Source organism: Schistocerca gregaria, chromosome 10, assembly GCF_023897955.1.
Source record: "Schistocerca gregaria isolate iqSchGreg1 chromosome 10, iqSchGreg1.2, whole genome shotgun sequence".
Lineage (NCBI taxonomy): Eukaryota > Metazoa > Arthropoda > Insecta > Orthoptera > Acrididae > Schistocerca > Schistocerca gregaria.
In genome coordinates, this window is record NC_064929.1 from 223,716,389 (window position 1) to 223,743,028 (window position 26,640).

At 48.6% G+C, this 26,640-nt stretch overlaps 1 protein-coding gene across 1 annotated transcript in view; it reads left to right on the forward strand.

The window, feature by feature from the left end:
- LOC126293257 (G surface protein, allelic form 156-like) overlaps positions 1 to 26,640 on the forward strand; it is a 155,873-nt gene that overhangs the window by 13,242 nt on the left and 115,991 nt on the right. Inside the window, exon 2 of the mRNA XM_049986373.1 lies at positions 1,876 to 2,017. Coding sequence (XP_049842330.1) covers positions 1,876 to 2,017 — 142 coding nt within the window. The remainder of the gene's footprint in view (positions 1 to 1,875; positions 2,018 to 26,640) is intronic.

Here is a 26,640-nt window from a genome sequence, read left to right on the forward strand (position 1 = left end):
TGGTTCGTCTTTTCTTCGTTTTCCATTTGAATAGCAGTGAGGCTCGGCAACACGTGGCCTAGTGCAGCTATTTTTGAATAAAAATGATGACCAATGGCGGCCAAAGATTTGTGGTATAGTGAATAGTGAGTCAGCACCCTCGTTTTGACAAGGGCACAGGTTCGCGGCAATCCCTCTCTCCTCTCTCCTCTCTCCACTCCCCCCCCCCCCCCCCCCCCCTCCGACTTCGATGAAGGTCGGATTGAGCCAATCGCGATTGCGGTTTATCGTATGGCAACATTGATCTCGCGTTGGTCGAGATCCAATGACTGTTAGCAGAATATGGAATCGGTGGGTTCAGGAGGGTAATACGGAACGCCGTGCTGGATTCCAACGACCTCGTATCACTAGCAGTCGAGATGACAGGCATCTTATCCGCATGGCTGTAACGGATCGTGCAGCCACGTCTCGATCCCTGAGTCAACAGATGGGAACGTTTGAAAGACAACAACCATCTGGACGAACAGTTCGACGACGTTTGCAGCAGCATGGACTATCAACTCGGAGACCACGGCTGCGGTTACCCTTGACGCCGCATCACATACAGGAGCACCTACGATAGTGTACTCAACGACGAACCTGGGTGCACGAATGGCAAAACGTCATTTTTTCGGATGAATCCAGGTTCTGTTTACAGCATCACGATGGTCGCATCCGTGTTTGGCGGCGTCGTGGTGAACGCACATTGGAAGCGTGTATTCGTCATCGCCATCCTGGCATATCACCCGGCGTGATGCTATGGGGTGCCACTGGTTACACGTCTCGGTCACCTCTTGTTCGCATTGACGGCACTTTGAACAGTGGACGTTACATTTCAGATGTGTTACGACCCGTGGCTCTACCCTACATTAGATTCCTGGGAAACCCTACATTTTAGCAGGATAATGCAAGACCGCATGTTGCAGGTCCTATACGGGTCTTTCTAGAAACAGAAAATGTTCGACTCCTGCCCTGGCCAGCGCATTCTCCAGATCTCTCACCAATGGAAAACGTCTGTTCAATGGTGGCCGAGCAACTTGCTCGTCACAATACGCCAGTTACTGCCCTCGATGAGCTGTGGTATCGTGTTGAAGCTGTACGGGCAGCTGTACGTGTACACGCCATCCAAGCTCTGTTTGACTCAATGCCCAGGCGTATCAAGGCCGTTATTACGGCTAGAGGTGGTTGTTTTGGGTATTTATTTCTGAGGATCTATGCACCCAAATTCCTTGAAAATGTAATCACAGGTCAGTTCTAGTATAATATATTTGTCCAATGAATACCCATTTATCATCTACATTTCTTCTTGGTGTAGCAATTTTAATGGCCAGTAGTGTACATTTGTACATAGTGTATTGTCAACGAGACCAAAGAAGGGACGCGATCCTCTCATTGTAGTGTAGGGAGTGGTCACATTACGATTATACTCGATTCGGTACAACTAAGAAAAAAAATTGTGTTGGATGTAGACAGGGGTTTTTGAGACTCTATTTGAATTGTATCTCACTTTCCAACATTGTCGCAAGTATCAGTCGTGGGTTAGGAAACTAAACGTCCAGCTACATATACTGCCTTGCGACACTGGACGAATTCTGGTTTAAATGAAAATAATTTTAGAACCTTTTATACATTTTCGAAATGATTCACATAAACGTTTTTGCGTGACCCTAATTTTCGTAAACTTTTTGGTACTGCCTCGACGTCTTGTGTGTTCCGGCACAGTACTGTTGTCGTCCTTATAGGGGGTGAAGGTAGCAAATTTAAAGCCGACAGCGAGAAATAGCGTGAAAAAGTAGTAAGGCACTGAGCTCGTAAGCGACGTTCGTTGACCGTCGCGGGGGTCCGTGTTGCCTGCAGCGGGTTTGGAAGAGACGTGCAGACACCGCGACGAGTGTGGCACGCTGGAGCACAGACACGGGCGCCAGGCGGGCCCGCAGGCCTGGCTGCTGTACGGCACCTGTGCCGTGGCGAGGGTGGCGAGCAGCAGCCGCGGCCTCTAGTACTCCCGGGTGGTCGTGTGTCGAGCTTTAGCGAGCTGGGACGGAGCAGCAGTGAGGTCCGGACAGCCGGTACTCGCCCGACCGCCGGCGGCACGCAGGCGCTGCCCGACGGCAGGGTGTGGCCGCGAGAGTGCACAGCCACGTCAAGGAGCGCATTCAGCGAGTTTTAGTGGAGTGGACCGCGGTATCCGAGCAGCGCAACTTTCACCTGTGTGTGTGTGTGTCCGCCCGTCGAAGCGCCCTCATGGCAACAAGTTGTCAGTCGACGATTTACACTGGGATCTTTCTTCCCCGTGCCTCACTCGGTCGGTAGGTCGGTCGGTCGTCGCAGCGGACGACGTCATGTCGTCTTCCGACCGCTTCTTGCTTCTCTGTGTTTGTACCGACTTATAATTCGTCCGTCTTGTTTCACAGTGACTGCTTTTAGTATTTTGAGTTGTTGGTGGAACTGTTTTCCCGGATCCATGTGTATCTTGTGGTTTTGAATGAGCAGTTATTTTAATGCTGTCTGCGAACTGGATTTAGTGAGACTTGCGAACGGACGTCATTTCGTCTTCGGGCGGAGCAGCGAGGTGGTCTGCAGGGCGCGGGCAGGCCGGGAACCTGGCGACGTGCAGGACTGTCGAACCGGGGGGCTGTAGCCGAGGACCGAACCCAGGACGTTTGGAGTTGAGTGAACCGTGTCCAGCGCTGAAACCTCCACTCTTTGAGATCTCGCTGTTGTTTTTGCGTGTTGCTGCTCCCAGGCCAGCCGCAACAAGTGGGGTCTGCCAGGTTGCCGGAAGCTATTGGCCGCCTTCCAGCCCTTGATGTTAGTTTGGAGTCAGTATTATTCTTATTAGTGAAGTGCAACCGGCGGTATTTTCCTCCTTGGGTCCGCTAACGCCTCAGTTACCTGCCCTGGAGGCTAGCGTACTTTTCCGACAGTGTACCGCTCCTCGTCGTGTTGATTCTGTCTGACACGGCGTGTAGTTCGACAGCCCCTTGAAGTGCATTGTGCACATGTTTTTGGGAGGTCTACCTTGGCCCTAGTGCTTCCTTCGGCCTTGGGTGTGTTTCTGAAGACGTGGTGCTGTCCGTCTTTTCGCCCTTGCCTAAAAATATTCCACCGTTGTACCGGTGATCGGACGTTAGGCGGATTGGTTGGTAGGCCGGTCGGTCGGTCGGCGCTTGAGCTACCCCTGGTGTGGGTTGCCATCCTCCTACGTGAGTACAACTCTTGGCTGCCTGTCTCACCGCTTACACAGCTGTAGTCACCTTCCTCAGGTCGATCCAGGAAGCACTGTCTGTGGATCACTCCGTCTTATTTCGACAAGTTGTCATTATTGTTTGAAATTTACTCTAATAATTCAACATGTTATTGGCTTCCCCGTTTGCAATTCCGGCCTTCAGCCTGTAATTCTTTGTAACACTGCTTGTGACCTTCAGCCGACAAATTATTTTCAATTTTCTCTTTGTAAGGCCTGCAGCCGTCACTATAGCCTGTTACATTTAGTTAAGATTCTTTTAAAAAGGTGCGACTGCCTTTCTTGTTTGCAATTCAGCCCTTGCGTATTCTGAAATTGCTTGTGGCTTTCAGCCCACGAATAATTTTCAACCTTCTTAATCAGACCTTCAGCCGTTGATTGTGTGTCACATTGCTTGTAGCCTTCCGCCGACGATAACTTACCATTCTTCTAATAAGGTTTCAGCCGTCAATGTAGTAAAATCTTTTAAAAATGATTGTTGAGAGTTTTCTTTCTTTAAAAAATAAAGTGTGTCTGTTTTCTGTGCAACCAACGGTAACTGATTAGGCCCCGTCCTCATTTTCCTGCTCTCCCTAAGTCCCACGTTTCACTAATAGAGAAATGATACATGACTGAATAAAAATAGAAAATACAGTCAGAAAAGTGCGTATGCCCAAACATAAAAGAGGAGGACATGTTGCCAGTTCTGAGGCAAAACGGCGAAAACGAAAAGAACAGTGAGAAAGCGAAGCAGACAAAGAGCGCGGGGCGCGTTTCAGGTCCCAACGAGTGAGGAGGCGGGAAACCGAAGAACGACGAAATGAACGGGCACAAGAATCAAGAACTACGAAACAAGACTGCGAACTCAAACCAACCATGGAAATACCAACCCACGAGAAGAGCGGAAGTGGACAGGAAAAACTACAACCTAACAAATGAAGCATTCCACTGCGACCCGAAGAAAGAATATAACAAACGTAAACACGTCGTAATCGGAAAAATAGATAACATATACCAGTTTCGCAAGGCGAAAAAATTCAGTACAGAAACACCAGCATTCTGTTGCATGAATGAAAGAATTCGCTTACCTCCACTGGAAGCACCTCCGCAGGAATTTTTACGTTACATGACCGGGGAAGTCCAGGATCGAAACAATTTCTTCAAAATATAAAAGCGTACAACGCGTGTTTCCAAATGACTTATTTCGGTGCCACTTCGAATAACACTAACAGAGATGAAATCAATTATGTTTTCTTCATATAAGAGTACATTTATCACGACATGGGGTCGTTACTACCACTACCCAACTAAGACCATGAATTTCTGTAAATGTAAAAAATGGCTCTGAACACTATGTGACTTAACTGCTGAGGTCATCAGTCCCGTAGAACTTTGAACTAGTTAAATCTAACTAACCTAAGGGCATCACACACATCCCTGCCCGAGGCAGGATTCGAACCTGCGACCGTAGCGGTCGCGCGATTCCAGACTGTAGAGTCGAACCCGGTCGGCCACTCCGGCCGGCTCTGTAAATGTATTTCATCGGAAATGAAGAAATACCAATAGATGAAAGATGCACAAATATCAGTGGACTGAGACGGGAAGTCCGAGATTTACAGAGGATCTTACACGAATACAATCAACTGATTCACGTATTCAGAGCAGCATTAGAACGAATGATTTCTGATGAGCCGACAGAACACCACCTGGAGAACACGAACGTCGATTCAATGGACGTCAGAGAGACGAAGTCGCCATCGTAAGCGTGGATAACGAAAACGCAAGCCGTGACGTAACTGTACGACGGAGAAGTCAAGGACTAGAAGCCGTGGCACGCAGTCACGGCCCCCAGCACCCACTAGTATTTCTGCACTGCGACCACAAATCCAGTCTGAAACAGGCATAGAAGCAAACAAAGTCACTTCCATTCCAGGCAGTTCTTTGCTTGCCGCTTAATGGTGAGAGACAATGAATCATAAAATCACATTTTCAACACTCGACGTTTATTCCATCAATTCCTGGTCGATATGTATGCAAAAATAGAAGCGGGACGGATGCTTTAAATAAAAACAAATCAGAAAAAACTACGCACGGAAGAATACATTCACCTTCGGGACGCACTCATAAATGACGAAAATATTGAAGACACTGGAGCAATTGTAATCTTACCCTCGTCATACGTAGAAAGTCCGAGACATATGCACGAATATACTCAAGATGCCATGATCTACATAAGAAAATATGGAAGATCTGACCTCTTCATAACTTTCAGATGGAACTTATTGTGGTCAGAAATCAAACAACTTCGATACAGATAAGCCCCCATGCACTGACAAGACATAATAGCCGGAGTTTACAGACAAAAACAAATGAGAGTCATTGAAGTCGTCTCAAAATAGCACATACTTGGGACGATTACATGGTAGATGTAGACTGTCCCACTCACACACTCTCATATGGCCACACTACGACACCATATCGTATCAGCTCCCTGTGTGAAGTCGGTTACACAAGCTAAATACAATCATAAGACTCTTCATTCACTGCATTGTACAATAGCCAAGAGGGAACAATAATGCTAAGAGACCAAGAACGAATTGCTCGGATCAAATAGAGTGTAAAGCAGGGATGTAGTATTTAACCACCATTGTTCAATATGTACATAAAAGAAGCAATGACGTAAATAAAAGAAGGTTCAAGAGTGAAATTAAAGTTCAAATTGAAAGGATATCAATGGTAAGATTCGCTGACGACATTGCTATCCTCACCGAAAGCGAAGAAGAACTACAGGATGTGTTGAGTGGCATGATCAGGCTAGTGATTACAGAGTAGGGCTGGGAGTAAATGAAAGGAAGCCGAAACCAATGAAAGGTAGAAGAAGTGAGAACAGAGAGAAACTTAATATCACAATTGGGGATCACAAACTGGACGAACTTAAGGAATTCAGATAAAAAATGGGTCAAATGGGTCTGAGCACTATGCAACTTCACTTCTGAGGTCATCAGGCGCCTAGAACTTAGAACTAATTAAACGTAACTAACCTAAGGACATCACACACATCCATGCCCGAGGCAGGATTCGAACCTGCGACCGTAGCGGTTGCTCGGTTTCAGACTGTAGCGCCTAGAACCGCACTGTCACTCAGGCCGGCGAATTCTGATACCTAGGCAGCAAAATAACCGGTGTAGAAGTGAGTCACGGACCAGGAGAAAACCAGAACAGAAGAGAATCGAAGCATTTCAGATGTGGTGCTACAGAAGAATGTTGAAAATATGGTGGACTGATAAGGTAAGGTGGTGGTGGTTAGCGTTTAACGTCCCGTCTACAACGCGGTCATTAGAGACGGAGCGCAAGCTCGGGTTAGGGAAGGATTGGGAAGGAAATCGGCCGTGCCCTTTCAAAGGAACCATCCCGGCATTTGCCTGAAACCATTTAGGGAAATCACGGAAAACCTAAATCAGGATGGCCGGAGACGGGATTGAACCGTCGTCCTCCCGAATGCGAGTCCAGTGTGCTAACCACTGCGCCACCTCGCTCTGTTAAGGTAAGGACCGAGGAGGTTCTGCGTAGAATCGTCGAGGCAAGCAATATGTGAAAAACACTGAGAAGAAGATACAGAATGGTAGGACATCAGGGAACAACTTCCATAGTAGTACGAGAGTGCTCTAGAGGGTAATAACTGTGGAGGTAGGTAGAGACTGGAAAACACCCAGCAAATAACTGAGGATGTAGGTTGCAAGTGCTGCTCTGAGATAAAGAGGCTGGCACAGGAATTCGTGGCGGCCGCATCATGCCAGCCACGAGACTGACCACAGAAAAGAAACTGACAGTTTTCATTATTTTGTAATTTTCAACGTAGTACCGATTTTAACTTGCATTCCGACGAACATTTTCACTGTCTCATGTTGGGTCCTTGTACCGCTGCGAAAGGCACATTAGTTGCCTTTCTGCCATACAGGCTGCAAATCAGAATGTCAACAAATGGATGTTTAAAAAAGATTTTTATGAGATTAAATAGAGAAAGAATTAGCAGACCACGTCAGGGATCTTGATGCTAGGCTCTACGGTATCAGCAAGAAGCAGCTCGTGCAGCTGGGTGATGAGTATACAGAGGCTATAATTGGATCACCTCATCAATAAAAACACAAAGGCAGCTGGGCAGCCCTGAAATCAGAATGCCAACAGAAAAGTACCCAATAAACTCCTTCACTTCGTCATATGACATGGACATCGTGAGGGTATTTCATCGCGCATCTACGAGGTATTAAAGCGATGGAGGCAGTCGCTGCAGTGCTGTGACGTACGCCACAGGACTTATAAATCTCCTTGGCCCCGACCCAGTACGATAACGTTAAAGGCGAAACAAATACTGCGCGACAAAGACTTACGGACATGATCTCCGGGCTCAGCCACGTGTGTCTGTGTTATTAAAAAAATGGCTCTGAGCACTATGGGACTTAACTGCTGAGGTCACCAGTCGCGTAGGACTTAGAACTAATTAAACGTAACTAACCTAAGAACATCACCCACATCCATGCCCGTAGCGGTCGCGCGGTTCCAGACTGTAGCGCCCAGAAACGCTCGGCCACACGGCCAGCTGTGTGCTATTAGTCTCGTAATTATTAAGGGGCCTACAACCGCACTGACCCACCGAGCAACAAAATGGTCGTATGCGCTGCTGACAGCCAACCGACCGACCAACTTTTCGCGCCGCGCGGTTGGTCGGGTATGACGACCCGACAGCCGAACTCCGCACCGCGCCACCCTGCCCCCTCCACCATGTCCGGCTACAAATTTCGCCGCGATCAGCGCTATCGTACCAACTGCCTCACAGACGTTGGCAGCTGTATGGCGCAGGAAATGACTCTCACAACAGTGAAATGACAAACACTACAGATTCCGAGGGTGATCATATTAAAACGACAGCATTACTGCGATAGGAAATGACTTTGTTATATTAATTCTAAGGAATAAAGTGACAAGAAAGCAGGAAATGCAGCAATCACATCTTCGTTGTAAATCTGCAATGAATTCATCCAGGCGCCACAACTCTGACTCCGACTCGTAAATTAGATAATATGCCAGCGGCGTAACAAAGAGAACTGAAGCAGGTTTCTACTTTCCTACAGTGGAAACGTTGTAGAGCAATCTGATACAGTGAATAGAACACAGTAGTGTCGTAAATGTTTGATACACTACTGGCTATTAAAATTGCTGCACCACGAAGATGACGTGCTACAGACGCGAAATTTAACCGACAGGAAGAGATGCTGTGATATGCGAATGATTAGCTTTTCACAGCATTCACACAAGATTGGCGACAACTACAACGTGCTGACATGAGGAAAGTTTCCAACCGATTTCTCATACACACACAGCAGGTGACTGGCGTTGCCTGGTGAAACGTTGTTGTGATGCCTCGTGTGAGGAGGATAAATGCGTATCACCACGTTTCTGACTTTGACAAAGGTCGGATTGCAGGCTATCGCAGATTGCGGCTTATCGCATCGCGACACTGCTGCTCGCGCTGGTCGAGATCGAGACCTACATCTACATACATACCCCGCAATCCACCATACGGTGGGTGGCGGAGGGTACCTCGTACCACAACTAGCATCTTCTCTCCCTGTTCCACTCCCCAACAGAACGACGGAAAAATGACTGCCTATATGCCTCTGTACGAGCCCTAATCTCTCTTATCATTGTGGTCTTTCCGCGAAATGTAAGTTGGCGGCAGTAAAATTGTACTGCAGTCAGCCTCAAATGCTGGTTCTCTAAATTTCCTCAGAAGCGATTCACGAAAAGAACGCCTCCTTTTCTCCAAAGACTCCCATCCGAGTTCCTGAAGCATTTCCGTAACAATCGCGTGATGATCAAACTTAGCAGTAACAAATCTAGTAGCCCGCCTCTGAATTGCTTCGATGTTCTCCCTCAATCCGACCTGATAGGGATCCCAAATGCTCTATCAGTACTCAAGAATAGGTCGTATTAGTGTTTTATACGCGGTCTCCTTTACAGATGAACCACATGTTCCCAAAATTCTACCAATGAACCGAAGACGACTATCCGCCTTCCCCACAACTGCCATTACATGCTTGTCCTACTTCATATCGCTCTACAATGTTACGCCCAAATATTTAATCGACGTGATTCTTTTTCCTATTCATCTGCATTAATTTACATTTATCTACATTTAGAGTTAGCTGCCATTCTTTACACCAATTACAAATACTGTCCAAGTCATCTTGTATCCTCTTACAGTCACTCAACGACGACACCTTCCCGTACACCACAGCATCATCAGCAAACAGCCGCACATTGCTATCCACCCTATCCAAAAGATCATTTATGTGGATAGAGAACAACAACGGACCTACCACACTTCCCTGGGGCACTCCACATGATACCCTCACCTCCGATGAACACTCACCATCGAGGACAACGTACTGGGTTCTATTACTTAAGAAGTCTTCGAGTCACTCACGTATTTGGGAACCAATATCACATCCTCGTACCTCAGTTAGTAGTCTGCAATGGGTCACCGAGTCAAACGCTTTCCGGAAGTCAAGGAATATGGCATCCGTCTGATTTCATCCACGGTTCGCAAGATATCATGTGAAAAAAGGGAGAGTTGCGTTTCGCAGGAGCGATGCTTTCTAAACCCCTGCTGATGCATGGACAGCAACTTCTCTGTCTCAAGGAAATTCATTATATTCGAACTGAGAGTATGTTCGCGAATCCTGCAACAAACCGACGTTAAGAATGTTGGTCCGTAATTTTGAGGATCCGTCCTTCTACCCTTCTTATATACAGGCGTCACGTGCGCTTTTTTTCCAGTCGCTCGGGACTGGGCAAGAGATTCGGGATAAATGCAAGCTTATTAAGGAGCCAATGCAGTAGAGTACTCTCTGTAAAACCGAATTGGAATCCCATCAGGACCTGGCGATATATTTATTTTCAACCCATTCAGCTGCTTCACAACCCCCAGGGATGTCTATCACTATGTCCTCCACAAGGGAATCTGTACGAGACTCAAACGGCGGTATGTTATGAGTGTTAGCAGTCGAGATGACAGGCATCTTATCCGCAAGGCTATAACGGATCGCGGAGCCACGTCTCGATCCCTGAGTCAACAGATGGGGACGTTTGCAATGCAACTACCATCTACACGAACAGTTCGACGTCGTTTGCTGCAGCACAGACTATCAGCTCGGAGACCATGGCTGCGGTTACCCTTGACGCTGCACCACAGACAGGAGCGCCTGCGATGGTGTACTCGACGACGAACCTGGGGCACGAATGGCGAAAAGTCATTTTTTCGGATTAATCCAGGTTCCATTTACAGCATCGTGATAGTAGCATCCGTGTTTGACGACATCGCGGTGAACGCACATTGGCAGCGTGTATTCGTCATCGACATACTGGCGTATCACCCGGCGTAATGGTATGGGGTGCCATTGGTTACACGTCTCGGTCACCTCTTGTTCGCATTGACGGCACTTTGAACAGTGGACGTTACACTTCAGATGTGTTAACACCCGTGGATCTACCCTTCTTTCGATACCTGGGAAACCCTACATTTCAGCAGGATAATGCACGACCGCATGTTGAAGGTCCTGTACGGGCCTTTCTGGAAACAGAAAATGTTCGACTGCTGCCCTGGCTAGCGCATTCTCCAGATCTCTCACCAATGGAAAACGTCTGGTCAATGGTGGCCGAGCAACTGGCTCGTCACAATACGCCAGTCACTACTCTTGATGAACTGAGTTATCGTGTTGAAGCTGCATGGGCAGCTGTACCTGTACACGCCATCCAAGCTCTGTTTGACTCAATGCCCAAACGTATCAAGGCCGTTATTACGGTCAGATGTGGTTGTTCTGGGTACTGTTTTCTGAGGATCCATGCACCCAAACTGCGTGAAAATGTTGTCACAGTCCGCAGCTCGTGGTCGGGCGGTAGCGTTCTCGCTTCCCGCTCCCGGGTTCCCGGGTTCTATTCCCGGCGGGGTCAGGGAATTCCTCTGCCTCGTGATGACTGGGTGTTGTGTGATGTCCTTAGGTTAGTTAGTTTAAGTAGTTCTAAGTTCTAGGGGACCGATGACCATAGATGTTAAGTCCCATAGTGCTCAGAGCCATTTGAACCAGCCAATGTTGTCACATGTCAGTTCAAGTATAATATATTTGCCCAATGAATACCCGCTTATCATCTGCATTTCTTCTTGGTGTTGCAATTTTAATGGCCAGTAGTGAACATATTACGAAATTGTTTCATTATATTCAGCAGCTCCGAAGAGCGTAGTTCCTCCATTCTAAGATAATTGCGAAAATCGCTCGCTCCCAGATCCTGAAGTAAAAGAACGTGAGTTAATGTCTTTCTTTGCCCACAGCTTTTTCTCGGTTTTTCTTGGCGTTGTAGCATCCAAAACAGTCGAGACAATTCACAGTTTTTGATTCAGCAACATCTCGCCGAAATTAACCCCAATTAATTTTCTAGAAATAATTCGCAAATAGCGATTCGAACAGGGCGGCGCTGCAATCGCTGAGTGAAGCTGCTCGGGATGCGTGTACGCTGCACGTCAAATGGTCGGTCGGTCTGTTGGTTGGTTGGTGCGTAGGGCGAAGTCAACTTTTTCTCTGCGGTGCACCTGCCCTGTGGCGGCAGCTTCTACACTGGGCTCTGCATGTCTCCTTGGCCAGCTGTCCTGGTAGGCAGCAGGCGGCGCTGTGCTGTGCGGCGGTATGTATTGATTGGCTGGCGGGGGAGTGTGGCGTCGACCTCGGCTCAGCAGAGCACTGGGGCACACACACACACACACACACACACACACACACACACACACACACACACTGCGAACGACACGGCCGACCTCTGCCCTGCTCAGAACAGTCCAGCACCCTCCACCTGAGCCGCGGCAGTCCGGACCTGCCCTGTAGCCTAGCTTCGTGCCCCCTGACCGCCACAGCACGGCCCCACACATACCGACGCTGTCAGAGAAAGAAGGTGAAGCACCGGGGATCTTTCTACACGCACTCACCACCGGCAACTGAATACACAGACGAGCAGCACGCGCTGCCACCGCGTGTCTCCTACGGTCAGCCCGCTGTGATGTCGCCAGGGGGTTTCCGCAGCGCAGTTCGCTTGTGATACAACAAAGAAATGGCGAGCAAGGAAAGACCAGAACTTTTTCGAGTACGTCCACATCATTTTTTATTACAATAAGACTCCTTCAACGCTAATACAGTGGCACAATTAACGTTACACATGAACGTGCGCCTCTAAATGCTAATCCTGTCTCTTTGGAGGAAAGACGTGGAAAATAACTTTTGAAATGATTTTAGATTTCTCTGTCTCGTGATGACTAGGTGTTGTGTGATGTCCTTAGGTTAGTTAGGTTTAAGTAGTTCCAAGTTCTAGGGGACTGATGACCGTAGATGTTAAGTCCCATAGTGCTCAGAGCCATTTTTTGTTTTGTTTTTAGATTAGAGTTCTACACGTTGTCTCCTCCTTCTTCCCAACAGGGTAAAAAGTTTGCTTCAGTGCCAAGTATATTTCTCGAGTAAAAAATATAGTTCCGAGCTAATGCGAGGGCCTTTCAATAAATAATGCAACACACTTTCTTCTGTGCCAATTTCGATTAAAAAATGCGGAATTTCTTGTGGGACATAGTCGAATACTCCAGATTTAGCCTCTGAAGTTTCACGATGTTCTCATAGTTGATGGCTCTATTCGTAGCCTTGGAGCGTTCCGAGCAGAGAGCAGTCGCTGAGTTTCTTCGGCGGAAGACCAGAGCATAGCAGACATCCACAGGCGCTTGCGGACCGTCTGCGAAGACCTGGCAGTGAACGAAAGCACGGTGAGTCGTTGGGCGACACGTCTGCCATCGTCGCAACGAGGTCGCGCAAACCTGTCCCACCTCCCGCGCGCAGCTGCCACTCCTAGAACGTGGGAACGTGCGGACACTCTCATTCGACGTGCTCGACGGATCGCTGTCAAACAGGGTCACTGCACAGTTGGGCGGTTCTGTTGGTAGAGCTCACACACTCGTTCACCAGTTGGAGCACTCGAAGGTTCCCAGCCTCCTAAAAGGAGACCACGAACAGCAACGAAGGACCGCCTCTTTGGCGCAACGAAGCGTGCGCTCCGCGGGAAGCACTGTGTGTGTGCGCTAGGGAGGCAACTGACGCAGAAGGACGTTCGCTCCGACCAGCAGCGTGCTAACATGTTGTCATACAGGCCGTCGCACTGAACGGAGATTATGTTGAAAAATAAGGTTTCCTAGCCGAAAGAGTGGGGCATAATACGGTGTTTTGGAATCACAAACAAAACCAAACTACCCGTTGTGCGAAGTGTGTTTAGTTTATTTACCGACTCACCCACCACAATCCGCAAGAGCAGAAGTCAAGTACGTGGTCTCGAGTATAAACGCGAGACACAATGCAAAGCACTCGGGCGGCTGCCAGTGTGTCATCAATCGTGGTATAAAAACGTGAACGTATTCTTTTATAAACGGCTTGCTCTGCTCGGAGATTGTAGGTATTTTATACTTACGTGAATAGTGTTAAGTGAAACTGTAGTTTCTTTCTTCTTATTGTGATGCGCAGCATAGGTGTAGCCGCGGCCGTCCGTTACAGAGTTTGACGAGTCCGGAAGTGATGATAAAACGCACGTATCTGAAAAATTCTAGTGTCTTTGAATAAAAAATTATCCCTAATAAAAACTATTTTTTAAAAATTCCACTACACGCTGGTGAAACGGTTAGCCCCTAACGAGCAGAGCCTGTGAGCATTAGTGCACGGAAGTCGCCAGCAACACTCGGCATCACGGTGGCTGTCTGCGTTTAGAGAACCAGCATTCGAGGCTGAATGTAGTACAATTTTACTGCCGCCAACTTATATTTCGCGGAAAGGCCACGAAGATAAGAGAGATTAGGGCTCCTAAAGAGGCAAACAGGCAGTCATTTTTCCCTCGTTCTGTTTGAGAGTGTAACAGGGAGGGAAGATGCTAGTTGTGGTACGAGGTACTCTGCGCCACGCACCGTATGGTGGATGGCGGAGTATGGATGTTGATGTAGATATGCAGAAAGTGAACCGCCGCCCGACAGCCCGTGTTACGAATGGGCTGCGCGGTTTTATTTCGGTTTCTGGGGCGACGTGCTACTGGAGTATACCGCGGGGATCTGAGTGTGTGGCGCGGCGCAGACGCGGAATCTACCTGCAAGACAAAAATTTTTTTATTACATGGCTTCATTTTTACCACAACTACCGGTCGTGACGTGTGGAAGCGTGAGCTCCACGACGTGTCGCATTCATCCTGCAGCGGTACTCTTCCGCATTTCTTCGCCGACGACGCTGTTGTGTGGAAGAACGTTTCGGAAGTGGACGATCGCGGAGTACAGTAGGAAGACACGGACTACGTTTCCACTCGGTGTAACGACGGACGGCGCTCAAACGTGGGAGAGGGGGCCTGATGAAGTCTACAAAGTACTCAGTTTCTGGTTACAGTATTTGTGCTGCATGTCTCGGACATGACACGGGAATTGGAGTGGCAACCATTAAAACTAAGGCGTATTTCGTTACGACGGGCTCTTCTGACGAAATTTCAATCACCAGTTTTCTCCTCCGATTGCGAGAACATACTGTTGGCACCTATACAGGGAGAAATGATCATCACGATAAAATAAGAGGAATCAGGACTCGCACAGAAAAATTTAAGTGCTCATTTTTCCCGCGTGCCGTTCGACAGTGGAACGGTAGAGAGACAGCTTGGTGGTGGTTCGTTGAACCCTCTGCCAGGCACTTTATTGCGAATAGCAGAGTAATCACGTAGATGTATACATGGTGAACACTAATAAAACCGACAAGCTGCAAGGACGGATTCGTGAGTGGAAATGGAGGAAAAGAGCACCTATGAACTTATGTCCGGAAATGCATCGTTGCCACAGTAGATGGCGCTGACGAATGAAACTTCCTCTTGTGTAGATTGATGATGCCAAGTTGTTTCGTCGGTGAAAAGAACTGATGACAGAAATCCCATAACTGTGACGGCCTGTGGCGAAAAGCACCGACAAAATCCTTCCCGTAGAGAGAAGTCCGCTGCTGGCAACCCTTGTAGTCTCTGCAGGTGACGGGACAGTAGCAGCTCTCACCCGTCACTGGGGCACTTGTACTAGGATTCTTCTCAATATCCTGTAGAACCCGTTCCTGTATCCACAATCTGCCGTCTCTGCAGCTTCGTCCGTCTGAAAGTAACCGTGATCACAGAAACGCCCAAAGACGGCTTGAAATGTGGTGTGATGTGGTTGGCGTCTGTGAGGGTACCTGTTTTGGTGGTATCGACCGTTTCCATCAGCCCGACCGCACACAAACACTGTGTCGGACCACACAGCCTGCAACAGACAAGGAACGCACGGCACGTGGTCAGGGTAACGTCCGTTCGCCAGCGCCGTCTACAGTGGCAACGACGCATTCCCGGACACACCACTCATAGGAGCTATTTTCCCCAATTTGCAGTCAGGAACCCGTCCCTGCAGCTTGTCGGTTTCCGTAGTGTTCGCCCTGCACACGCAGCACGCAGCGCTCGGATAACAGGACAATGGAAACCGTACACTATCTTGTCGTATTAATGTGACCACCGCCCACGTTCGATTTCAACATGCAGTAACCCACTCACACGCGGCAGGTGGCAGCACTAGCAGTGAAGGTGGGGGAGGGGGGCGGAAAGCAGTGCAGTCGCTGTCGTGAGGCAGAAACGGAGCGGTTTATCTGACCTCCAACCTCCAAATGGGCACGAGGGTGGAATCACTTCCGAAACTAGCAAGTATGTAAGGCGTTCGCGCACCGTCGTGCTTTAAGCACACCGTGCAAGGTGTAACGGTGTAACGGTGCTATCCGAGACGGGCGCCGAGAAAGCCGTGGTGCGGGCTGCGTATGCGGGGATGCAGGACGGCTGCGAGCAGCTGCTGGGGTCTGCCAGCAGTGTCTCCTGAACGAGCGTGCAGCCTCCTGAAGTGGCGCCTCGCTGGCTGCAGGCTGCAGGCTGCAGGCTGCACGCCACTGCAGCACGCGGACGCCCGCTAATTGGCGGCACGGGGCCTTTTCGTACGAGTCACGTTTAATGCTCCGTCAGTAGATGGCCAGTGGCGTGCCCGGCGTGAAGCGTCTCAGAGAAAAAACACTGTGGTGTCGAGGTATAGGGACGGTTTCCGAAGCATTACCTGGCTCATCTAGACATTCTGGAAGGCCAGAGGATCAATACCAACATGAATTTATCGTTAGGGACCATCTCCGTCCATAATGCAGTCTGTGTTTCCTCGGAACGATGGCATCTACCAGCAGGACAATGCGACACGTCACACGACTCGCAGTCTACGTGCGTGGTGCGAAGAGCACCAGCATGAGTCCACCGAGTCCAGCGAACTACCCGGATTTAATGTTAGTCGACAATCTGTGGAACTGTCTCGATCGAGCTGTTCACGCCGTGGATCCTCAGCCGGAAGACGTAACGAATGTGGCGGCGGTACTGGAGCCGGCGTGGCTCCACATGCAGGTCGGTGCCTTCCAGGATCCACTGTCTCTCTTCCTGCGTATCTCAGTGCTCTCCGCATTGAAAAAGGTAGTTGTTCAGGATTTTGACAGTGTTGCTAAATAAAAGCCTTACCCAATGAGGCGAGGCTGTGACATATATATAATTTCCATCAGCTAACGACACAGCGCGGCAACAGCACTCGTGCCATCACCTGAGTGGCAGCAAGGATGACCTCGTGTCCCAGTGTCTGTCGTACATTCGTGCATCCATTGTGCAACCAGCTGACTAGTTATCACGATTCCCCAACAATAAGATAATTACAATTAAAGTATTTATTTCTGGGACATCCGCAACTGTTGTCTACGATCTTCATTGTAAACAAACCCCCACTATCATAGAATACTTTAATTCACCCAAGTCTTGCATGAGCGAAGTTCCTATACATTAGTACGGTTTAGGGGTCTTAGCCCCATCATCCGGAGTGAGTGAAATCTAGTAATAGTACGGGCAAACATCTACCGTAGGTGGACTGTCAAATAGCGACGCAACTCATGATTGCAGAGAACTACTACTTTCAGTCACGACCTGGGATTCTTTGGAGCTACAATTTGGGATGTTCTTTGACGGTCCGCGTACGGCACACATTTGCCTAAAATCTGTTTCGGCATGGCTATGAAGTCCTACTATTGCTACAATTCACATATACCTGATGATGGGGCTAAGACCCCGAAACGGTAGTAATGTACAGCGAACTCTGTCGTGCAGTGCAACACTTTGGTCAATGAAAATATTTTACAACGTTGCCGGATTCATTTACCACGAACGTGATTCGAGTTATTGCCAGCCTTCCCTGGGCTTGTGAGCCTTACTTCAGTTGCGTCAGGCACACATGAATTGACTTGCATGGCCTACTATTCAGACTGACGGCTTACGTGGTCTGGCGGCAGACTCGGCGGGCCTCCGGGGAGCAGCTGAACAGTGAGGGTGGCTGCTGCTTCTGCATCCTGACTTAAATGAAGCCGCTGGTGGGTTTACGTCAGGACGACACTGGACTGCACCGCAGTAGCGACCGGCCTAACCGTACAGCCAGTACTCAGACAGCGCCTACAGACCGGCAGGCCCTGCCGCCCCCAGCCGGACAGCTTTCGCGGCTACGACGTTCCTCCTGCTGCGACCTCGCCAAGTCGGTCGACCTGGCGCGCTATCGATTGCCAGCCATCGACCAGCGGGCGTCTACACTCGCCGGCGGCTGACTCAGCACGGCTCAGCTCGGTTCAGCGCAGCCCCCGGCTGTAGGCTCTGCGTCTACGCCGTGCAGGAAGCGGGGAAGTGCACGGCAGCGGGTACTTCACGTATTTGTGGCTCCCACCGTCCGGTTCGCGTACGGATGGAGCCGTAATTAATCTAGCAGTAGCGTTCGCTGCAAGAGCGATCGTAAGGAGGCAGCACTAGGACCGACAGATTCTTCAATCAATACTGGCTGATGAAACTTTTCAAGTAGGTCAACTAGGTCCGCAGCCGGTATTTCATGTACGGACAAAAGGCCATGCGAGGTTCGAGGTACAGTTCTCTGCCTGGCGTTTCGCCTTACAACGCCGGAGACGTCGGCAGAGAGTTCAACAACTGAAAAGCAATTACATTCCCAAGTAGGTAGGCTTTCGTGGAATAGATCGAGATTTCCAGCACTGAAATTTTCACTCTGCAGCGGAGTGTGCGCTGATATGAAGGTAGGAGACGAGGAGAAGATACACTGGCACAAGTAAAGCTTTGAGAACACAGTGTGAGTCGTCAAGACTCAGCGGAACAGCGACTCTGAGGAAGTCCAGCGCAGTCCTAGGCGAAACGTAAGGAGCAGAAAAGTTCTTGGACCAGGACCTCACATCCCGGAAAGTATATCAACAGCCAGTGTGAGTCGTGTTTGGGTAGCTCAGTTGGTGGAGAACTTTTTTTAAAAATATGAAAAACTTGTTTAATCTATTACTATTCACGTATGGGCCCAATAGGAGCACGCGGGCTACAATGTCGCTTTTGACTGTTGGCCTTCGTTTTTGTCCAAATTTATTTCAGCCTTTCAGAATGTAGTCTCTTTCTTTCATGAGACCACGGTGTTCCAGTCCGTTTTCTAATTTCCCTGTGACCAGCTTTCCAAGGTAGTATCTTTTGCCTGACTGTTTTCCTACTTTCTACTTTACCATCCTCGTTAATCGCAGCTCAGTTTTGGCCTTACATCTGTTTCCGTAGAATTTTGCTATTTGTTTTTGCAGCCTAGTGGGTGCCATTCTTTTAATGTGCCCATAAAATGTAAGTCTTCGTTTTCTCATGTCACCATGTATGTCCGTGTATTATTCGATTTCCTTATTACCACTCCACTCAGCTTATAAGTCTCTCCATATGTAATTTTGGGGCCTAATATTTTCCTAACAATATTTCTTTCCTTCTTTCTTTTGAATTTCTTCAATGTCCCTCTTTCTATTTAAATTACATAAACACAGTCCGGTTTGATTACAGTGCTGTAATGCCTAAGTTTACTGAATTTTGGGAGTGATTTTTTTATTATAAATTTTTGTGTTAATCTGACTGCAGTTGTCATTTTTTGACGGCGATCGATTGCAGCTTTTTACAGACCGTTTTCTTGTATGATTTCCCCGTAGCATTTAGACTGAGTGTGAGTACTTCAATTCGTAAGTAATAACACAGAAATCATAACAGTAAGAAAAAAATTCGAAAAAGCTCCATGTAATTACTTGTTTTTCACGGAGCACTCATGCACTTCTTGCGGAACACAGATTGTGAAGCGCTATTCCAGAGAGAAAGCGCGCTTAACTTGGAAAATTCCAGAACGAAGCCGCAAATAAAGAGTACAATATCGCTACGTCACAGCATTAGAGATCAATACTTCTTGCAGGTAGGAGACAAGAGGATTTTAGGGTTGAGATGTGGCGTTACAGAAGCATGCTGAAAATTAGGTCGGCTGTTGAAATAGAAATGGTCACAGCAGAATAGTCGAGGAAGGGAAAACGCGGAAAACACTCTAAAGAAGGAAGGGCAGGGTGATGGAACACGGGTAAAGACTTCAGGGAACAACCTCCACGATTCTAGAGGAAGCCGTGCATAGTGAAAACTGCAGGGGAAGACAGAGATTGGAATAGAACCAGGAAATAATGTAGGGCGTTAGGGGTAGGTGCCTCGCTGCGGCGAATTGCGACCTTGCAGCAGAGGAATTCGCGGCGCGGTTGCATCGAAGCAGTCGGGAGGCTGGCGAGAGAGGTGGGCGGGTGAGAGGCGGTGCCGCTGTAGGTGATCGCGCTGGCCGCTGGCTCTCGGCGCGGGTCACAGCCGCTGTGACGCTCGAGACGGACAAGTCGCGGCCCCCACTGCACCGCTCCTGCCTACGTCTGCACGGCTGCTCCGCAGTTCGCCACACTCGAGAGCCCTCAGGGGCCTCGTACAACCGCCTCCAGACTGCTCCTCTGCCGTCAATACCTTTTGTGTAGCTCGACCTGCAGCACGGAAGAGTCGTAATATTACATCCTGAACCGAATCCTCCAAGGTAGCACGTTACTTATAATCCGCCACGATTACAAAAAAATTTATTGATATGACCGTTTCGGTTCGTTCAGAACCATTTTCAGATCTGATATTTCAGTTACAAATCCAGCAGCTTTCACATGCTGCGTCGCATCATGATTGCTGGATTTGGACGGGTTACTCCTGTAACTGAAATATCAGATCTGAAGATGGTTCTGAACGAACCGAAACTGGTCATATCAATAAAAAAAATTTGAAATCAAGACGGATTATAAGTAACATCCTACAATCACTGATTGCTGCTATCCCATCAGACATTATGTCTGTTTTTGCAAAATTCCAAGGTAGCTGCTACCAGTTTTATTACATAGGGTCAACATTATTTAAATCGACGAACTCTGCTGTCGTCGTCGAGTGACTGTAGGAACATATGTACGTACAAGACGACTTAGACAACATTTCTAGTTAGTGTGATGTACGGCAGCTAGCTCTCAAAGTACAAAACTGTAAAGCAATGCAGATGAGTGGGAAAAACAAAGCTGTTTGGCCGAGTCTTGTCGATTAAGTGTGTGGGCCTTAAAGTTGCAAAGCCATTAAATGACATGCAATGACTGCGGCAGGGAAGGCGAACGGTCGACTTCTGTTCCTTGGAGGAAATTCTAAGGAACTGTGGTTCATCTGTAAAGGAGATCCTATACAGGACAATGGTGCGACCCATTCTTGAGAACTGCTGACCTATTTGGGACTTGCACCACGTCAGATTGAAATAGGACATCGAAGCAATCCAGAGACGGGCTGCTACATTTGTTACCGTTAGGTTCGAACAAAACGCAATTGTTACGGAGGTGCTTCGGGAACTCAAATGGGGATACCTTGAGGGAAGGCGACGTTCTTTTCGAGGAGCAGAGAACCGGTATTTGAAGCTGACTGCAGAACGATTCTACTGCACGTAAGGACTGCGAACGTGTACGAGAAATTACGGCCCATTCTGAGGCGTGCAGTCAGAAGTTCTTCCCTGCCTCTACTTGCGGGTGGAACAGGAAAGGAACTGCCTAGTCGTGGTACATACAGGATACCCTCCGCCACGCACCGTACGGTGCCTAGCAGAGAACATATCCAGATGTAGAGGTTATAAGACACACCGAAATAAATATTTTTCTCCAATGTCATATTTTCGTGCGAGCGTTTTCTAAGCCGGTCGAGGGAGTTTTCTCTGGATGAGAATTAACTAAAGTAACAAACTCTCGGAGGTTGCATGGGCAGTGAAAACATTTTTTCTAATTGGCTTTCCTGTCAGGACAAAATATAAGACACAATAACATTAGCGCAACGCAGTTACTTAAATTGGAGGTTCAAAAATGCCTTCATCGACTTATTAACTGAGGTGACACCGGTCGATCATCTTCTATGGCCAAAGACTGCCGCAGTGTCCTTAATTCCCACTGCAGCTGCCGTTATCGGGGCTACCAGCTCCTCTTATGATTCAGCAGGCTTTTGTAACCAAGACTGCACGTCTCTCGTCACAAGAAAGAGTCCAGAGGGATCTTACCTGCTTGGTCCATACTCGCAATAGAATCGTTCTGCAGCCAACCGCAAATGCCGGTTCTCCAAAGGAGCTCATTACCGAAGTATAAACAGTGACGTAAGAAATAGAAGGGCTTATATTATCATCATATTAGCTCAAGCGGCGGTAGTGTCACATCTCAGTAAGGAGCTCTAAATATTTAGCTCTGCAGCCTGTAGATGGATAGTGGCTCAGGTTTAGAATGGTAGACCAGCTCTTTGACAGATATGTGCTCAGTAGAACAATTAATGATGGCAGAGACCGTCTATAGTATATAGTCGTTGGAAAGAGCCTCCTAAGGAAACAGGGACTGCTGCATGGCACCGGCTGCTAGTAATTACTAAACTGCAGCCACTGACAGAGGTCCAGTGTGGGGTGTGATATCGTATGGTATCGAAGCCTTGTAGAAACTCTAGTGCATTAGTACGGAACCGATTTACGCTGGAAGAAATTAGTTCCAACTTTGCCCACCAGTTGCAAATCTGGCACTCTGAATGCAAGAGTGGCGTGTGGAAATGTTTCCATATATGTGATCTATTAGGAACGGGACGTGGACAAAAAAGGCATAATGTTGATTTTGTTATTAACTTTCCCTTACCCAACTTGTTCAGTATAAGTACCAGCGATATCGACGATATGCAGCATCCATTCAGCGTGATCAGCAGTTGCTTGCAGCAGTTCCGGTGGAATCTGAGCATCGTGTTCCAGTTTACTGGCCTTCAGATCAGGTAGAGGCCGAACGTGTTCCTGAGAAACGCGTTCTCTTAAATGTCCCCAGAGCCGAGAGTCTCATCGCTTCAGATGACGTGATCTTCCAGGCCACGCATCTGGGAAACCTCCGGAGATAACACGTTCGCGGAAGCTGCTCGTCCAGTAACAGGATATGTCTACTTAATGCGACACGAGGTGTTGCTCCATCTTGCTTGGAAACAGTGGTCTCCATACACCTGTGTGGGCCGTGGCGCCATCAAATTAGTAGATTGTTCAGCCTGGCGCCACTAGCTCGATGGTGGTATCGACTATCGCTCTTGCGGCCCCGTTGCCAATATCCGTCAGTAAGAGTTTGTATCTTTAGGTTGCGCCTTAGAAGGTTTTTGCTTGCCGATATGCACTCATGCTCATAAATTAAGGATAACTGCAGAATGTGGTGCCACAAAACGTGGTACTACACAAAACTGGGGCTAATAGTATAGACTAGTATAGACACATAGGCAAGTCACACGACACAGATTGGTGATAAGTTGAGAAAACCGTCCCGAAACACATGTGCTACAAAACGCATGTACCCCGACATCAATAAGGGATACGATCACCACGCACGCATACGCAGGTCGCACAACGGGTTGGCGTACTCTGGATCAGGAGGTCGAGCAGCTGCTGGGGTATAGCGTCCCCCTGTTGCACCAGTGCCGGTCGGAGCTCCTGAAGTGTCCTGGAGGTTTGAAGACGTGCAGCGATTCGTCGACCGAGATCTTCCCAGTCGTGCTCGATTGGGTTTAGGTCTGGAGAACAGGCAGGCCACTCCATTCGCCTGGTATCTTCCGTTTCAACGTACTCCTGTACGATGGCAGCTGGTGGGGCCGTGTGTTATCGTCCATCAGGAGAAAGGTGGGACTCCTGCACCCCTGTAAAGGCGGACACACTGGTGCAAAATGACGTCCCGATACACCTGACCTGTTACAGTTAGTCTCTCAAAGACACGCAGGGGTGTATGAGCACCAATCATAATCCCACCACGACCTACATACAAGTCCCTTTCAAGGCCATTAAGGGGTTGGTATCTGGTCCCTGGTTCACGCCACATGAAAATCCGGCGAGAATCACTGTTCGGACTATACCTGGACTCGTCCGTGAACATAACCTGGGACCACTGCTCCAATGACCATGTACCGCGTACCGTGTCCTTGACACCAGGCTTTACGGGCTCTCCTGTGACCAGGGGTCAGTGGAATGCACCTTCAAGGCCTCCGGGCGAATAAACCGTGTCTGTTCAGTGGCCTGTAGACTGTGTCTGGAGACAACTGTTCCAGTGGCTGCGGTAAGGCCCCGAGCTAGGCTACCTGCAATACTCCGTGGCCGTCTGCGGGCACTGGTGGTGAGAGATGTTTTCTTGCGGTGTTGTACTGTAGCGCCTGGACACGTTTCCTGTCTGCTGGAATCGTTGCCATAATCGTGAGATCACACTTTGTGGCATGACCTGCTGTGTTCGACCAGCCTCCAGACACCCTAGCATTCTACCCCTCATAACGCGTCATCAATGCGTGTTCTTTGAGCCATTTTCAACACACAGTCACCATTAGCACGTCAGAAAACGTGTGCACACTTACTCGCTGCACCGTCCTCTGACACGCACCGACACACCTCTGCGTGTGTGGACTGCTGCCAGCGCCACCGTGCGACGACCGCACGGCCGTACCCCGACGTGATTTAAGCCCGCAAACCGCCCACCAGAGCGTCGCTCACCATGTGTCAGCACTATCCCTAATCTATGAGCATGAGTGCACATACGGGTCCGCTGGACAGAGAGGAGGCACCAAGTTTGGGCATTGGCGATAGCACCGCGACAAGAGGTGGTCACGGGGTCCGAGCTGCCGAAGCCACGAGCTGCGCAAGGAGGGCCAGCGCAGCGGTGAGATGCCGCAGTGCTTCACCCGGGTCAGCGCCGACGATGAACAGCCGGCCTCAGTCACACCTGCTGGCTGGCAACACCCGTGCCGGACGACCGCTCGTGGCCTGGCTGCCCTCCTCTGCCTGGCTCTCTTCGGCACCACTCAGTAACCGCCGCGACGCACCGTGGATCCATGGAACTGCTTGCCGATGAAGGGGAGTAATCCTCGTGGTGATTGGTGCCAGTGTCTTTCTGCACTCCTAATTATTTCCTGGTTTTTACCCGACCGTCAGGGTTTTACTCGGCCGGATTGGTCGTAAATATAGACCGTAGTATTGTACTAACACACTGGTTTAAAAATTGGTCCCGCTATTCTATTGCCTTTCCTTTCTGTTTTATACCCGTCCGTTAATGTTCTAATGAATCAGCTCCCGGCCGTAAATACAATAGGAACAATTGCACAAGGCCCAGGTTGCCGGTAAACCAACAGGGGTCTTTTGGTTAGGTTTAGATGTTAACCGGTTCAATTCCTTGATTGTAATTGCATTAGTTATAATCTGAACAACCTGTTGTACTAAGCTGTGCGTTGCTGTCTTTGAAAGACCGGATCATTATTGGTGTATCTTGTGGTTCCGCCGAGTTAGTTCTCTTGTAATAAGTATTCTCATACGTAATGTTTTAAAGCGTTCCTTAAGAGCAGTCTTCATAACTGACAATCAGTTTAACTTTTCAAATATTAACAGCCAACTGTGACCAGGGCTTTAGTCAGAATAAGATTGTCAAAAGTGACGGGTTGGGTTCCAGTCGCACCTTGGTTGCTGATTGAAATTAAGAGGTTGCTTGCTTTGATGTAAGCCTTATCATCAGGAAACAATTATGACAATCTGTTTACCTTTAAGCACAGGTGGTGGTGGTTGTTAGTGTTTAACGTCCCGTCGACAGCGAGGTCATTAGAGACGGAGCGCAAGCTCGGGTTAGGGAAGGATTGGGAAGGAAATCGGCCGTGTCCTTTCAAAGGCACCATCCCGGCATTTGCCTGGAGCGATTTAGGGAAATCACGGAAAACCTAAATCAGGATGGCTGGAGACGGGATTGAACCGCCGTACTCCCGAATGCGAGTCCAGTATGCTAACCACTGCGCCACCTCGCTCGGTTAAGCACAGGTAGGCCGGCCCCTGTGACCGAGAGGTTCTAGGCGCTTCAGTCCGGAACCGCGCTGCTGCTATGGTCGCAGGTTCGAATCCTGCCTCGGGCATGGATGTGTGTGATGTCCTTAGGTTAGTTAGGTTTACGTAGCTCTAACTTGTAGGGGACTGATGACCTCCGACGTTAAGTCCCATAGTGGGCAGAGCCATTTGAACCATTTTTTAAGCGCAGTTGAGCATCTTAACTCCGGACCTTTCGACATAAAGCTTCCAAATTAAAAGTTACGTCACCTGTTTTGAGTAACTTAATCCGTCTTTTCATCAATGGTACTTATATAGTTTTCGCCTGTTGCAGAAGGGCATTTAATAAGACAGCCTGTGTGCAGGGCGGTAGTAAACACCGCCGTTTCACCCGACAACGAGGGGCTGCTGGACCGGTCGTCTTGTAATTATTGTCATGTTGTTTTTGTTGTGATTTCTCCTGCATAAGCTTATTCATTTAACAAATTAATTTTGTGAAAAAATTATGATTATATATTGTTAAATAAACAGGTTGTGTGAAAAGAAAGTTATAATCGTAAGTACCCACGTCTCACTGCGCTTTTCCACAGCACGAATCACGTGGTGCTCAAGGTGGTCTCGATAACGTGCAGCCTTCACGGTGCACCTGAAGGTACTCTAGATGTATTCTTTCAAAAAAGAACGGACCAAGGATAAGCGTGTTTCTGGATCCACACCACAGAGCCACATACTGTGAGTGCAGTGGCTCTTCGTCAAAACACGAGGGTTAATGGTACCCCCATTCAGTGGCTCTGTGTGTTCACTGTACTCTGTAGTGTAAAACGTACCACGTCACTCAATAGGATATTACCCCGCCACATGTCATCAACTTCGATCCCTGCCAGAAACTGAAGATCAAATTCAGAACGTTCCTGCAGATCACGAAGTTTCAGTTGCTGCACCGTCTGGATCTTTTACCGGTACCAGTGTAATATAGCCCGGACGACTGCCTGTACTGCTGATCACG